The 17,664-nt window shown below is 40.1% G+C and overlaps 1 protein-coding gene across 5 annotated transcripts in view; it reads left to right on the plus strand.

Moving 5' to 3' along the window:
* Nucleotides 1–2,738: 2,738 nt before the first annotated feature.
* LOC110957685 (protein tyrosine phosphatase receptor type M) overlaps nt 2,739–17,664 on the plus strand; it is a 188,290-nt gene continuing 173,364 nt past the window's right edge. For 2 of the 5 annotated variants that reach the window (XM_051953452.1, XM_051953455.1), the window contains exons 1-2: nt 2,741–3,138; nt 9,125–9,187. In XM_051953452.1, coding sequence (XP_051809412.1) covers nt 3,066–3,138; nt 9,125–9,187 — 136 coding nt within the window. In that variant the 5' untranslated portion in view covers nt 2,741–3,065. Of the gene's footprint in view, nt 3,139–9,124; nt 9,188–17,664 lie in introns of all 5 variants that reach the window. The other 3 variants (XM_051953453.1, XM_051953454.1, XM_022203849.2) reach the window with 3 other exon arrangements.

Below are 17,664 nucleotides of genomic sequence, written 5' to 3' on the forward strand. Positions count from 1 at the left end.
TTGTGCAGTTAGGTTAGGACATGAATAAAAGTGCGGGTTTTCATGGAAGACATGAAATTGTCTGGGTGAGCCCAAACTTTTGAACTGTAGTGTATTTGTGCGAAGCACTGTAAATAAGTATAATGAGTGACAAATAAAGGCTGAAGTAAATCAGCAAACTGTATTATAAGATCAAACAGACAATCATTAAATAGTCTAAATAGCTGCTAGAGTAAACGACAAAGCCATGATAATTAGGTTGAAGTAAAAAGATTTAAAACATACCTAAAGAGGACATTTTAAATAGTAAATATTCACATGGTGATAAAAGATGTTGGTAAAAGTTTGACAAAGACAAAATGAATGAGAATAGTTTTGAATAGCTGACTTTGACTGAATTGCGAAAATGTCCATCTTCTACCACTTCAAGTCTTGGTGATTTCATGCAAAGGACATTAAGGCTGATAACTCAGTTGCATGAGGAAATAGTTCACTTTTATATGTGTAATAAATGTAATAAATTTCCAGTTTTAAAATAGTTGAAATGTTGACATTCGGGACGTGGTTGGTGGTGTCACTGCATAGTCTGTTGGGCTGTGGGTTTACACCAGAAAAAAGGAAACCACTGGAGTGGGGTAGAATATATTTGTTCAACATGACTTAAGGCTGTGTTTAAGGCAAACCACTGACACACACCCCTCAATCACACACTCCAAAACATACTCACGCTCTCTCTCTCAAGCCATGCATTTGTAAGTGCAAAACAATGATGTTATCCATTCAATCACATCAGTTTACATTCCCACAAATTCCCATGACAGCTCTGCTCAGACTGGCATTCATGCATTCCTGGCAACATAACTGCTGTAGCAAAGACAATACCAAAACACCACAAAGAGACTGGTGGCATTTCAATGCAATGAGTCAGGCTTTGTTTGTGTACTTACAGAGAAGTGGAGCCATATATCCTTGGCAACAGGGGGTCATTTGAAACTAAATGTAGACCCATGTCAATCTGGCTGCATTTTAATTAGCTTTAAAAACTGCTGGTACAAGTGAAATTGCCATGTGTGTTTATGCATGCAAAAACAAGAAGGGAATGACATTGGCTGACTTTGTCATTAGTTCCTTCTTCATCCCTCTGTTTGATATCGCTGTGAAAATATCCTCGCCTTGTTTGCCGTTGCCGTCTCTCAGAAAAAAATCATTTTGAACAAATATTTGCATAAATTAAAGCAAAGTATCATTATTGATTCATTGAAAGTGAAATTAATATAAAAAAAAAAAAACGTGTGATGATGCACCCCGTTTCACCAGGTCAACTAATAAAGCCGTCCTAAATGTCAGCCTGGCTTTTCCTTAAATAGGATCAATGCATGAATCTGATGACAAAGGATGCACAGAGTGAACTATCCATCTGGTGAAGATATTAATGTAATGAGTTAATGAGTTACAGTGTGAATGTGAGCATGAAAATACCTTCTATGACTTATTTAGTTGTTCTAATAAATAAAATCAAAAGCCCAGTTCAGCTCAATGTAATTTAGCAGTGATGAAGTTTGGCCCCAAACTTTTGAACGATAATGTAATTCATGTAAATACAGATAACTTTTATATGCTCTATATTTGTGACTGATGTTGACAGATGATTGGGTCAATCTCTTTGATCTTCTGTTTTTGCACTGTCATACAGTCTGTCAAATCAGGACACAACTGCAGGTTGATGTCATAGCAGGACAACAATCAATCAATCAAAGATGTGTTTATTCTAACAGGGCACAAAGCCATATATTAAATATTCAAAGTTCAGTTTCATGGGTCGTTCCAGAATTGGAGGACATTTGGGCTTCAAAAATGTTTGAAAAATAAACCTTTTACAATTTGCTGCTACATATTCACCAGTAATAGGTAGTACACTATCAGAGGCTTGATTGGGTCAGCTTACACATCAATGGTATCATTTTTATTCCTTGTTTTATTTGCTGTCTACTAACCCGACTCAAATCCCAGTAACAGGGTTGCTAATCCATGCTAATGGTAGCTTTTCCTCTGGGGTAGAAACTCAATTTTTAGCTGTCTGTTACTGCTGACCAAGAGGACAAATTTACTGATGGAAAAAGTAAAGAAAAAAGTCAAAAGAATTTGTCTTCTCTTGATAGCATGCAGAACATGGTTGGGATACACATTCCATGTATCTTAATTTTTATTTAAGCTATTATGTTGATCAAAAAAAATCCCCAAATTACAGGCAACAAATAAAAAAACAAACCAAAAAATGGAGATTTCATTTTAACTGTTTTATTTGAGATTGAATTTGGTCATCAGAGGGATGCGACAAGAGAAAAGTAGCATTTTAGGTGGAACTCCAGACTTATTTGGCATTTAAACATCCGTCTGTCAATTTTTGTTCATTTAGATTTGGCCTCAGGACAAGTAAATTTACAGAGCAACTGCATGTTTTAGTATTTTGTACGTGGTTTATTTGAAACTTGATGCGTGGAATGTAAAATGTCCTCCAATTCTGGAACGACCCATACAGGTCAGTACCTTTCTATTTATTACTGTTATTCTGAAAGGAAAAGAAGGTTGGTTTAGGAGTTCTGTCAGTATTTTTCTGTGAGAGCCAAAACAATGAGGAGATGAAGCCTGTATTAACATAGTTAACCACCCCCAGGTGCTTACATGGCTGCATCTTTACTTAAACTAACTTCACTGCTGGCTGATGCTCCAGATGAACGGGCGGAGAGACAACGCCTGCCCTCTCACTCACCGGCGGGCCTCACACGCGCCCTCTACCGGCCAGACAGCGCGCACACAGCCGCTGTTCTCCTGGAGCTGCCGGACCACTCAATCCAGGCGTAATTCAGGAATCAGGACTCACTCACACATTTCTCCTCTAAGTGTGGAGCAAGCCGGCAAGGAGCAGCCGTGTCGGCGACAATCTCCTGTCACTCCCCGACAGCAGGCAGAGGGACGGAGGGCTGGGAGAGCACACTTTAGGTCTGAACAAAGTCTAGGTAGGATTTAAGTTCCACAAAGACACAAGAGTTAACCCCGCGGCTGGGGGTTAGCGCTACGACGGCGACATGGAGAAAGTTATCAATTGGTTGTTTGCTGCAATAACCCTGCTGTTGTCCGCCCGGGGAGAAGTTTTTAAAGGTAAGGAGCTTCACCTGGACATGCTCGTAGATGCCGAACGTATGCTTTGTGGGGCACGGGGTGCGAAGTGCAGGGAAATTCACTTAAAATGAGTTTGCCGACTGTTTTGTCTGACAGTTCAGTTGCAGTTTGAATCTTGCAATAAGTCTTCATGATCTAAAAATCGAGCATGCACAACAGAGTAGTGTCGTATGGACTTAAAACTTAAATTCCGCCTCCATTTTTATTTATAATCAACTAAATGTTCCAGTTCGGGGCTCCGACGCTTGCACTGAGCGGCAGCGGATTGTCACCTTTGGAGCCGGTGTGCGTAACGGAGCTCCTCCGCTGCTCCCACCGCCGCTATTTGACACGACCACAAGTTTAAGGAGTTCGATGTTTGTGCCTAACTTTATCTTGATAAGTTGCTGCCTAATGTGATTAACCTTAAGGGATTCACGCACCAAATGTGTTACTGCAGTTGGTTTATAGACGAGGCGTTCAGCCAAACGGGACCACGGCTGCTGTCATTTCACCGTGAACTCGATGTGAACTTGAATTATTCTGTCAAAGTGTCTGTATGGACCCCGGTTACAAGCATTTTAAAGTGTAGTTCCACGACAAACATACCTAATGAGAATGATATTCGGTGGGCAGAGGTCTTTTCATCCCAGGTTGCTCTCGGCTGAAGTGCAAGAACATTTGAACTGTGCATAATATCAAATTCCCAGGCCAGACTCAACACTTTTTATGTTAATACAAGCATATATTTTGAACACTAAAGGAATGGGTGTTTGCATTTTTTTTTTTAGAGCTGTGTGTGCAGATCAAGTCCCAAAACTGCTTTTAATTAACTGCCAAAACGTGAATGGGAACTCTTTAATTTGGCGGCACTCCTTTCAGCTGAAGTTAAAAGTGTTTTGATTTTTTTCTCCAGAGTTTCACTTCATCTCCTATTGTTATTTCACCTACTGACTGGCTTTTGATACAGACTTCCCTATACAGATAAAGCGCAGACACAGTTGGGTATCTTCACAGATTCGTTCAATGCGTTGTTATGGAGAAAAGTTCAGAAAATAACACCAGACGCTGATCTGACTTATTAGAATTTCCCCCCATTATTTATGGAAAGCTGTGAAGATTCTGAAATTGTCTAAATGGAATACTGTTAATTGAATACCCTATATACATAAAATATATAAATTATCTGTGTATAGTCAGAGTAATTGCACTGTGGGTAATTGTTCTAAGTGCCTGGAATTCCTCTGGATGTAATGTGATTATTTGGTCAAACAACAGTACAGACGTTCACCTTCAATATAATGACCGTAGGGTGCCCACAGGGACTTTACATTACACCAAGTGTAAATCACTCCCTGAAGGGGTCGTTTCGGCTTTCTCCACAACGGCTATGTGGGAAAAGGCGCATTAGCCCATATTCATACCAATCAATGTATAGACAATGAATTTCCACACTGAGGGTGATCCATAATGCCTGTACAATTAGAGCTGCATTTGAAAACCTCATGAATAAATGGAACAGGCTGATTTTGTGTTTGTGTTTGATTTTGTATACTGCTTAGACTATGGAGAAGTGGTGTGTGTGCAGAAGTTGTTGTGTGATGTGGTGTTTCAGCTAGAGTTGGATGCTGTGGGATTCAGCCGGCAGCTGATGCACTTTTCACAGAGCCTGCTGGGGGCAGCATGGTACACATATAATATGATATCCAGATGATAAAGTTAAGCTACCCTGAGTGGAAGACCAAGAGCCAGACACATAGATCAGAATTCAGATATCCTTTGGAAACTATTTGTGTCACAATGTGACAAAATTGTTCACAACTTTGATTTAGCAACACAATTTATAAGCTAAGCAGTTATTATTTTATTTTGTGTGTGGCTGCTTTCTACAAACTGGAGACATGGATTTCTTTCTTTATTTTTGTACAGGAGAGCTCTCATATTCAGGAATGTACATTATGTATTTTATGATTAAAAAAAAAAGCTTTTATCAAACATTATGGGTCAATTTTAGTGACTGAGAACTCTCTTACCCTGAAGCTCAAAGTATTCCCAGTCCATTTTTGTGTGAGGTTTATCAGTCTTGCCTGCTGGCAACCTCAGGAATGGGTGATTTATTGGAGTGGGCTGCACTGCAGAGCTCCCAGTGGTACCGAAACTATCGATAAATGTGCTCCTAATTGCACGAGTGTGTGTGTAAATATGTAAACCAGGAAGAAATCAATTTGATGTATTTTACTCTCTCTGGCTAGGGTGACGGATTAGCCACACACGGATGGAGAGGCAGAGGCTAAGTCTGAGTCCGTGCATGCGGCAGGATGCATTTGTTATGGAGCGTATGTGATAACAGCTCATGTGATAATTAGATCACTGAGGTAACCAGAGCACCAGTCTACTTCAGAGCACAGTATCAGCGCCTTGTGACTGTGCAGCCGCAATTCGATATAAGAGAAAGGTTCTTTGTAAGTCTTTTAATTTACCTATATAAAAAACCAAAACCGAATCTATAGTCAGAATCACTGTATCAGTTTCATCTCCTCTCACTGTGAACTTGTTTATGAACCGCCCTCCCCTCCACTCCGCTCCCCTGCATTCACAATACCCACTGGATGCTCCAGGTTCAGAGGGAAAGCAAAAAACAACACTATAAATCACTTGTTGTGTATGGCCAGTGCTTTTGTTTTCTGCATTATGAAGACAGCTTCTTTTTTCTAGAAGGCCTGGCCTTTGATATCTATACTCTGTCTTTTGACCGAGCACATTAAATTCCAGTGAGCTGTGTGCTTTGTTATGTTTACCACCTTTTCCAGCAGCCATAAAACCTGCCTTGTTTTCTGATAGAGGTGAGCCATGTGTTGAGAATAATGCCCATGCATGGGATGCAGCGCTGTAGTTTGTCACTGCAGAGTGACTGCTGCTGATAGCGTCCTGGTTGACCGATCCTGATTGCCATCCGAGCTGTGACTAAGGAGTAAAACAACACATTGGCTGCTTGAGAAGATAAACAGCACTTCATTTGAAGTCTGGCCATAATTTAGATAGTTTTTTCACTCATGAAATGTTTCTTTTTTTTCCTCCATTTTTTTTTCCTCTCCCAGCTGACTCAGATTTAATAGAGACTTTTCCGAAAGGTGTCCTGAAGGGTGGCAGTTTCCTTTGTGGGAGCCAGTGGAGAATAAAATTAAATATGCATGTGATTTTTTTTTTTCCTTTTTTTTGTACTATGGCTTCAACCAATGTTGGAGGACGAAAAAAAAGCTCCATGGTGATTGATGATAGTACAAAGCAGAAAAGGAGGTGTCTACGTTCTTCTGTAACTTTGCTTTTCAGACACTTTCATTATGATGATAATGAAGGCACTGGAAACACATGAATTTACTGAAGCCGTTCAAACGCTGCGGGTACATGTGCGACTTCCTAGTGAAGGGTCTGCTGAGTTTGTCGGCAGAGCTGTCTCAAGACTGATCATGGCTGGTCGACGTGTTGGGGTGTGTGACTTTAAAAACTAAACTTTAAGAACTTGCAAATATGCCAAATCGTGCTGCTGTATAGAGTTAGACCATTTTTAGACCATTGTTTGAAATGACGAGACTGACGGTATTATCCATATTTTACTGGTAGGAAGGTCTAACATTCTGCTTTATGGGAATATTCCAGTACAGTCTTTTTTGTCTTGGTCCAGGACTTCAATACCTTATTTACAGTGTATTTAGTTCATCTGATAACTAATGACACTCAAAAGTGTAATTATTTTTAAATACATTTTCACCCTGAAACAGCTTCCCGCTTTATGTGACAATAGGTTTTGGTTTGTCTGTTGTCTGTCTGTCTGTTGGCAATATTACTCAAGAACGGACTGACGAATTTGAATGAAATTTTCAGGGAAAGTCAGAAATGACACAAGGACCAAGTGATTAGACTTTGGCAGTGATGCGATTTATAAACTGGATGCACGGATTTGTTAGAGATTTCTTGTCACTGCAAAATAGCAGCACGGCGTCACTGTAACTATGACAACAAGTGAACACTACGTCAGCTGCCTGCTGATGATCACATGATTGCGATCCAACTACAAACTGGCTGCTGTGGATCACAAATTTTTTAAAGATTTCATCCATCAGAAATCATACAATGACTGAGCACCCTTGGCAAAGTGCTACGTTCTTGGAGTTGCTTTTCTCGCTCACTGCTTTGACATTCTCATTAGACTTAAATCAACATAACAGAATCTGTTGCATTTGTTGGAAGAAAGGTCACACAGTTTGTCACATTATTCAGTGTTGGTATAAGGGGAAACATCAATTTCTAATTCTTGGAAGGGAGGAAAGCAGCTACAGCAAAAAGTAAATGACACTCATAAACAAAATAATTTCTGAGTTGTGTTTAACGTGACAAATTGATGATGCACACAGCAGCAGTGCATGAGTACCCAAGGGTAGACTTCCATTAATTTAGACAGCAATCTCCGGAGTCATGGAGCAGTAGAGTACCAGAGTGTGGAGACTGAATCAGAAAAGGATATGTCCGGCTGCAGCTTTTCTCATATTTAACTGCTCTAAAACAAACTCAAGTTAATAAAAGTGGTATCATAGATAGGCTTAATAAGGTGATGGAAAGTTCTGTCTGTATTTGCACAGTGACACATTTCTGTTTTGTTGGCTCTGTATTCCAGCATATTAGATCTAAACTCAAACAGGAATGATATCGTTAAAGCCCCAATTCTGTGCTTTAATTTGGGTGTGTTTAAATATACCCAGGCTGAACTATCTGGGAACTGTAGCTTTATTAATACAACTTAGGGCACAGACAGTGACTAGATAAGTTAACATGTGCTTGTCAAAAATGTCATCATACTTAATCCTCTCAATACAAAATGCAATGTTCAGTCAGATTTACCTGCATGTAGTAAATCCAACTTCCAGTGCTCCTGAAGATGTATTTGTTATTTCTGTATTGGAGAGAATAATGTCAGTTTATGGCAAACTGTCAATATGCTGTTTCATAGAACATGTAAGAGATCTGTTTTCACTATTTTTTAACACTGTAAAGTGTAGTGCAAGCGCTACGATTGCATATTCATTTTTGATTGACGGTGGATTTGAATTCAGATAAGATAGATGAATCATTCTTTTGGCATATGAAATCAGGGGAGTTAGACTAATATTTCACACATTCTCCATGTCTAAGAGTGCTTTGTCATTGCAGTAATGGGTTTGCAAAAGTACATAGTAAAGTATGTATTACAAATTCTTTCCAAACAAGACCATGGCATATTGTGTAACTTTTTTTAAATATAAATTTAAGGGATGCATCTATGCTATTTCTTTATTATGAAATATATGTGGAAAAAATAACATTTTTTTAAAAGTTTATTTTACTTTTAAGCAATTTATTGTAGTAGTTAAGACAAAAGTCAGTACATATTATTAAAACTTGGGATGTAAGGGTTATATTGATGCAAAAAATTGTACTACAGTATGTAAAAATGCAAGAATATATCTTGTCGGACTTGCACAATGATAGGTCTTAAAGGGTTAAAAAATGAAGACCCTGTGAAGAGTTTGAATCTTAAGAACATCTGCTTTTCAGTCTTTATTTTTAATGTTTGGTGCCCTATCATTTCTTAGCCCTTCATATCTGTTGTTGGGTTTTTGCCCTCAGTCTGAACTTCAGGGAGCGAAACGCGGCACTTTAGTCAAATGACTTAAAAAAAAACAAGAAAGCATTCCTCTGCTTTTTGGGAGCTTTCATTATATGTTTAGATCATTTTCCTGCTGCATCATCTTAAAATTGACACATTTAAAGACACATATTATGAGGTTTAAGTGCTGGAGACTAGAGAATGACAACAATCATGTGACTGTCCAAGTACTCGTGGAGTACCATGGACACATTGATTGTTCGGTAAAAACAGTAGGATAAATACATAGTAAGTCCATTTCTTTCCATCTGTTTTGTTTTTTTCTTTTCTTTTTTTGGTTTAAAGGCTCAGTGGTGTCAGCCGGAGTATGGAAAATGGCCTATCATGAGCACTTCAGAGGAGGAGAAAGTAAGTAAAATCATGGAACTCAGAGTCTACCAATATGGTTCATCATCTTCATATCCCTGGAGTGCCACTCTACATTCAATCATTAGCTGCTGATTTGCAAGTGATTTTATTTACATTCTTGAGAGGCAGTAACAGCTTGAAGTTCATTCTTGAGGTGGCTGATGTGGCTATGTTATCCGGGAGCTCTGCAGTGGAATGATAATGCCTTGAGATGTGACTGTGTGAAGGATGCCGGACAAACAGAGATGCTCTAATTATACACAGCTCCTTCTTCAAATGAAGAGGATAAAAGCTAATGAATCGCACACAGGCCAGCACAGGGGCTGCCTAATGAAGAGAGAGCGAGAGTCGGAGGGGGAGTGTATCTAAGAGAGAGAGGAGTGTTTGTGTATGTTAGGCATGCTCCAACAATTCTGTGATCTCATCGCCATGTCTAAAAAAAATTCCTTGTAGGAAAAACAACAACTTACTATGCAGCGGATCATGTTTACAGAAGTCTGCATTCATTGTAGGTGGCTCAGAGAATTCAGGGACTCTGGAAATTTTCGCTAATTAATGCTCCAAGGGTCTCAATTGTTATTACTGGTGACGAGAAGCAGAAGGATAATGAGGGAGGAGCAGGGGAAGCAGTTTAAATCAGGATGTTAGTGTGTCTGCTCAGATGGTGGTTGGGTCTGTTCTTTGTATATAAGGATGGAAGTCAGCTCACTTTTTCTGATACATATATATATATATATATATATATATTTATATATATATATATATATATATATATCTTTTCAGAAATGGAAAGTTGACTCCTGCTGATGTGAAAATTAATCCGTATTGGCGACAAATGACTGGCAGTCGCACAAGTGGTCTTTCACTCAGATTGAATTGACCCTGAACCCGGCACATTCTTCACTTATCTTCAAAACCTGCCTTTGAATAAGCTCGATCTATTCAGCATTGTGGCCTTTAACCCTCAGGTTATTATGTGGATTGAAATCGATTCCGATCGAGCACACTCTGATGTTTGGTTCAGGTGAGCATGTAGCCTTGACCTAAAGCGCCAGGCTTAATTTCAAGTCTGTCAAATAAAATGCACGTCTCTGCTTTAGTGCCGTAGTCACGTAGTCGAAAGTTAAAAGTTTCTTCTGTAATTTCGTGAATAACTCAACTTGCCTCCTTCATGGGACAAGTGTACTTGCTAACTTGGAGGAGACTGTCTTTCATGCCAAAAAGCTGTCTACGTAGACTGCTGCTGCTCGCACACGCCGAGATGGTGTAGGTGGTGGCAGTGGGAAAGGAGGAAGGGGGGCTGCTACTGCTGTTTCACCTTGTCTCCTGTTATTTATTAGGCTTCTGTCAAGGCTCAGGCAGGCAGGTGTACGTCCCTCCTCTTCTCCCTGGATGGGGAGAAAAAGGAGCGGGGAGAGAAGGTTCCCCATCCTGGTTATGAGTATAACCAGGGGCAAAATTCCCCATTACTGTCAGTCTGAATCTGTTGCCGTCACATTAGGGTACGTCATGCAGTCATTAATGAATTAAGGCCTGTTTGAGTGCCATTTATTTGCATTGACTTTACACTGTGTATTTGCCCTTGTGCTAAAAGCTGCCTTGGCTGAACCTATTGACCATTCAACTGTTCAATAATGAAGTGATCCCTGAGGATGAATTAGGCCTCACTGGGCTTGTCTAATAATGGTTTTTAGTATGGGGGAATACATTTACTATCGCATATTTTTATTGTGTTTTGAAGAGAAAAGTCAACTTTTATTTACCCACTTTACTGTATGTTTTCAGTGCAGTTGTACCCCTCTGTCATATGATCACACAGCTAACAGTTGAGTATACTATTATCCATCCTTATCCTCCACTTCTTCCCTCCAAAGCAGAATGTACCTGATTATACTCCTATCGGTCACACTCTTGCGCCTTTTTGGTGGCTGTTATCTGTTAGCGGTGGAGGCTCCTTGGGGATGCATACAGCCGATAAGAGACAGTTGTTCTGTAAACACCCCTCTGACCTCCTCAGGCTGGGCTGGCTCCTTTTCAAATGGCTCTCTTTTGTATTGGCCCTAAGCTCAAACCTCTGCGTGACTGATTCCCCAGGGGGACCTTTAATGGCATTACTGTACGCTCTGCACCACAGAGGGTGGTCACTCCAGAGCTGCCAGAGCTAGAGGAGGGTAGGAGGAAGAATAAATGAATGGGAGCTGATGCTGGAGAACAGATGTGCTGTAGTGTCTTACTGAAAACATTCAGAAAATGAGGCTTTTTATATAAATGACCTCTGCATGCTCCTGAACTCCAACTAGCTTGTGGAAATGGGATGATAAGACGATACAGCAGTGTCTTCCTTTACTGTCAATCAAAATTTTAGTTTTTAACCAAGTGGCAAATCTCCTCTCACAACATGAATCATATTCCCACTTGTGCTTGTTCCTATGACAGTTTGTTTACTCACTGAAATCTGACACGAGTCAAGTGCATCAATAGCTCTTCTACCGACAACTTGGCTTACTGCAGGCCCTCCACTATTACAGATGATCAGCATGGCCGATGTCAGCTCAGTTTCTAGCACATTCCTTGTTTAATTTGCCAACATGCCTGAGAAAATAAAGGTTAGAAAAATCAGTAGCCACAGGCTGTGCTGCAGCAAACTGTTCTACTCATTTTCATTTTGGTGTTAAACACTGCTACATCGACACAGCTATTCAGACACACAGCTGCAGGGCCTCTGTTAAAGACAGAGCAAACACAAAACAATAACTGGAAAAGATGATGCTTGGCTTGGAGCTTGACTTCCACCCTGTAATCAGAGTTTACCACGCTAAAGAAATTACAGGGCGCAGGAGTCATTAGAAGTGTGGGTGAAGCTCCGCTTTTCAAAGGGAAACAAAGTTGAAAACGCGATTTTGGAATAATGCACATCTGAATAAACAAACCGGTGAAAATCTGACAATTTAATTGTAATGATAGTACGCTGGCAGCCAGAAGGATACATTCTGTTGAATGTGATGCCTTAAAGACTTATTGGTATCAGAGTAAAAGGGGGAGTAATTAATGGTGGATAGCCTGAAGTGTTGTTGGTTTTTCAGCAACGTTATCATCAATTCGACTGCCTCAGTGTCATATCATGACAAACAGCACTAGACTTAAAGAAGTTACAACAGAATCAGCCACACATGTTTACCGTAATTTTAGAAAAACCATCACATTAAAATGAAACAATCTTACTTTGGTGAATTTATGTTTTCAATGCAGCTTGTCACTTTCACTGCATATTAGCCTAAAGGGCTACAACTTAAAATGAACGCAATTGAAATATTCTTCTGTGTAGTGAACATTATTGGCCACCGCTGAAGCTATAGTTTGACAGAACTGCAAACATATATTTTCCCTGTTCCACTTAGTCTTTGAGCAACTCCCGAGGCTAACTGAGGATTTCCTTGTTGCCATTCCCAGATGTCTAAATGGGACATTATTCATGACAGGATCCCAGCTGAAGCTAGTGTGTGGAGAGATTTGTTAGAAGAGGCAAACACAAGAAAGAACCCTGAACAGAAAAGATTCCTCCGTTTTATCACCACATACGTTTAACCAAATCTAAATATGTTCTTATTGTCTTGTCAGCTGATGTTTGCTGCTGTGTGAATGGTTGATACTAGCGAACATATAATAAAAGAAACAGCAAGAAGGGACAACGAGCCATTGACGTCATAACCTAGATAGCTTTCATTTGCTGCTTTGTGTTGCTTGTCATGGAGTTGGTATGTATGCCTCCAATTTTAATGGAACCTTTTCCAGCTGACTCAGGGTGAAGGCAGGGGGCACCCTGGACAGTTCACCAGTCTATCACAGATCTACACATTGAGACAAACAAGCACACATTCACACCTAAACTTTTTGTTCCATAATCATTTTAAGTTCTCACATACTTTTGAAGTCTTGGGTTTTTCAAAAGTTGGACTTTCCTGCTGCCACTGTCTGAAACAATAGCACCGACTGCAGCTGACCAATACTGGGAGCCAACTGGAGCCACAACTGATGTCATGACACACCAATAAGTGATACAAATTTGTTATAACATACTGAAGTAATAAAAAAAGCATGGGGAAAAGTATGGCGTTGACATCACCAATTATGCCAACTTATTGCGGCAGCTCTATAATAGAGCTTCTGTGATACGATACATTTTGTTTGTTTTCTGCGGTAATCTAATTAGCAGAGATGATGCCATTGTTACAGCGTTCACTTAACTGTACAAAAACATTAGCTATGGATTTGTTTAATAAGTTGAAATATGTGATTTCAGCAGCAGAAATAGAAACATTTTGATTTGTTCTGAAATGGAAAGGTATGGTGGTAGTTCAGCATATGGTTCTCATGACACATATACAAAAAATGAGTTTGAGGTCTTGAAGTTTTGTCAGATTTTGTGATTCTCTGCACATTAAAATAATTCAACATTTTACCTGCAGTTAATGAAAAGTTAATACATGTCACATCTATCATTTATTTTGTCTCCTGGATTTATATTACAAGCAGTTTAGTTCCCTTTTATAGGCAGATCTTTCTGAATATGTATACTGCTCCATCCTGTGTTACTTATTGAAGCCAAAATGCACCAAGTCTTACATTCAATCTACTCATGTCCTTGTCAGCCTCATAACCTAATTAAATATTTCGTTGCTTAAATAATTTCTTCTCTGCAGTTAAGGTTTTTGTTGAAAATTGAAATACATACACTAGAAATATCCTTATTTTTGAAAGAAAATAATTTTTTCAATGATTTCCAGCAGCCATCACTCCTGCGTTCTAATGCTACATTGTGTTAGCTAGTCGTATTTAAAGGCTAATTGATGATTAGAAAACTCTTGTGCAATTATGTTAGTACGTGAATAAAAGTGTGAGTTTTCATGGAAACATGAAATTATCTGGGTGACCCCAAACTTTTGAACGGGGTATATATTTTTTTAAATAGCCCTGTGTGTCCACTTCACCCTACCTGACACTGACAGTAGGTTTACTGGACATGGCTGCACGCACAGTAGTGTCCTTAGAGAAAACAGCAGTGGAAGCTTTCTATAACATGAGAACGTGAGCAGAATCAAGTGATGGTATTAGTGAATTTTCTATGCATGCCTTGGTTGAACAAACCGGTGTGGCTCCTCTTTGGAGCAGCTCTGCAGCCTTATTTTGTCGCTGGGAAGTTGCAGGAGCTTCAACCAGTGTCCTGGTAAAGCATAAGTCCACAGGCTGGGTTCAGAGGATGAATAATTCACTCCCATGAGCCCAGACCTCTTGCAGTGAGACTAATATTCAGCAGCACCTGTGTATCTGAAAATCTCCTCCCTTCAACCCACCAGGTTCCTTTCCCTGGGGGAAACTTCACCCCAGCATCACCCCAGCTGTGCTTTCTCCAAACTGTCAGCAAGGCTCTGCCGTAGCTGGAAATGTACAGACGAGATATAACTCAGTGTAGACTACTGTGTGACAGGACTCAAAAATAGTGAGAACATAATGAAGGCAGGGTGTTGAACCTCAATTATTTACTAGTATTGACAGACATGTATCACCAACTGTTGAAAACAATCAAGCTGCACAAGCTGGAGCCAGATGTCTGGGTAGTAATCTTGTTTACTTGTTATTGATCATATTTCTCTCAGTCCTGTGTGGAGTTTGCATCACTATTCATGTGATATGATTGAAAGCTCCAGAATTGCTTCTAAGTTAACCTCACAGTGAAACTGTTTTCTCAGCTGCTGTTTTATCACCTTACTCACCATTTTGACATCATTGATATTTTTAGAATGAAATTTTCACTTCATTTAGTCATTCTTACTAAAAGCCAGATTTTATAATGGCAGTAATATTAAAATTTTCAAATGACTCTTGACCCTAAACATACAAACAACTGCTAATCAACTGCAGGTAGAGCTTTTAAATATTTTTTCTCTGTTAGGTTTCATGTCGAGCACACGCATGACCTGACTTGGGTTTGAGGTCAACCATCTGAATTTTCAGCTCTTTCCGTCATTCTGCATTTCATCAGTCAGCCTTCATTTCTGTAAATGTCTCAACAAAAGACAGTCAAGCGTTGACAGATTGTCTGCATGCATGTATGTCTGTGTTTGTGCACATGAACACAGAGATGGTGTTTACAGTTTGTGTGTGGTGTGTACTTGGATGTGTATTGTCATGAATAGTTGGTGCTGGTATTTTGTGTGTGTTGTGTATGTACAGTGTGTTTTCCTCCTTGTCCCTGTGTGTCAGGTAGTAGACCCATCTCAGGCTTATTATCGGGGATGTGACAGAAGGCGGCAGCGCCAGCGCCTTAATGAAACCTAGGCCCTGGCTAATTGGTGACACCGTGGCACGAGGATATGAAAGAGCCAGCAACCAGACTGGCATTACGGAAGAGGACAGCGGGTCCGGCCTGCACACTACTGAATTAAGCTTGTCATGTTCATTTGTAGAACACACAGAAGGAGGGTACACCTACACTCTTCTTATCAAAAAAATACAAACCCTTTCCTAACCAAAGACAGCTCTGGTAATCAGGTAACCACATTTTTTTTTACTTAGAAGAGTTTTCCTTTTCAAGCTTCTCCTTTTCGTTTTACCTTGTCAAGTCTCTCTCTTTTTCTTTCCCTGGCAAAGAATCAGGTTTGGCAGGATGAACCTGCATTCCTTTCTTCGTGGTGCTCAGCTTTCTCAAAATGTATTTAAGTCACATAACCTAAAAGAGTCTTGAATGGGTTTATTATTGAAAGAAAATAAAATCATTCATTTGTTTCTATTAGTAGGGTCATATTTATAAGCCATTCTACAATTCTACGTTTCTAAAGTTTCCTTTAGCAGACACTTTTATCCAAAGCGACATACATCTGAGAGTAGATGTACAAGTTGCAAGTAAGCAACATGTACCCTAAATCAGGGAACACGCTCGTGGATTTTACCCATACTGTCATGGCTCCTCCCTCTCCTGCTCGGTGATCCAGCTTATTACCAGCGGCTGTGACAGGGCGCAGCTACTCACAATGAGCAATCAACGCAGCATAAAGCCTGGCTCTTCCCTCGGCTTGTTGCTGGGCCATTGCATGCTGGACTCCGTCAAACTCACATCGCTGTCTGGACTCTGTCTCCATATGGATTACCTCGCCTGCTCCTCAACCCAGAAACCCTCCTCTGCTCTGCACCCCTCCATCTGCTCCCGGTCTGTCTGCCTCTCTGCCCTCGCCACACTCCCTCCACCGGCTCCCTCAGCTCTGCCTCTGTTCCATCTCCCAAACCCCGGACATTTGTGTGTCACCTCTCCCCGTTTTTCGTTTAGATTATCTCCCTCCACGGCCGTCTGGTCCATCGCCCTCTGTTTAGTTTTAGTTTAGTTTACCCCTGTCTGGTTTTATTCCCTGTGCCTCCCACTTGGAGTGTTTTTCTGTTTATCCTTATTTTTACACATTAAATCCATATTAATTCACCTGCCTGCCTGTTTTGCCTGCTTTTTGGGTTCTACACACCTAGCTTGTAACACATACAGCTTCATTTGGCTTGGTAAAGCCAGTAGTGTATTGTGGCGAGTGTTACTTTGTGTTGGAAAACTTTAAACAGATATTGTTGTATAACATAAATTACTGCCACACTTTACTGACTCTTGTGCTACTGTGACAACGCATTTTAACTTGGCATTAACATTAACTTAGCCATTTGCTATCACCTTGGTTGGGCTCTGAGATATTTTTACATTTTGATTCTGCTCATCAATTCCGAAACAGATTTCATTTACGCTAGATCAGGGGTCGGCAACCCACAGCTCCGGAGCCACATGCGGCTCTTTCATCCCTCTGTTGTGACTCCCTGCAACTTTGGAAAATAAATAATCAGCAGGCTATTTAAAAAAAAAAAATTTATTTTAGATTGTTAATTTTTAAAATTTAATTCTAATTTGAAGATTATGGTGATCTTGTAACACCAAAATAAAACGTCTTAATTTTTTGTCTGTCAAAATATGCGTCCCAGCCGTCAATCTCCGACACTCGCCGGCCTGCGGGTATTCATTTGGAGTCCTGTTCATCTTCCAGTGTTTGCTCTACATTCATTCAGCAGCGGCGGGCCACCATTTCTAAGTCCTAGCCGTCACTCCTTCAAATTTCTTTCTTTTTTTTATTGTCGCATGTCTCCACCTTCACAGCAGAGTCCTGCATTGTGTCGGGTACTCGCGAGTACTGAGGTAAACTACGGATAACTGTCTTGCTCAGTATCTACTCTTTTGATATGTCAGGTTAATACGACGTTACTTGCGAGAGTACGGCTCGAATCGATGTCACGTCCAGCATCCAGGCAGCAGATCAGAGAGTCAGAGGAGTGTCGTCTTGGAAAACAGGGCAGCGACTTAACGGCGAAAAGTTATTAGGTTAAGATAAATAGATTTTACAAGTTAAATAGACATTCACAAATTATTGATTTCCAGCTAACATTACTTAACATAT

Source organism: Acanthochromis polyacanthus, chromosome 9 (assembly GCF_021347895.1).
Source record: "Acanthochromis polyacanthus isolate Apoly-LR-REF ecotype Palm Island chromosome 9, KAUST_Apoly_ChrSc, whole genome shotgun sequence".
NCBI classification, from domain to species: domain Eukaryota; kingdom Metazoa; phylum Chordata; class Actinopteri; family Pomacentridae; genus Acanthochromis; species Acanthochromis polyacanthus.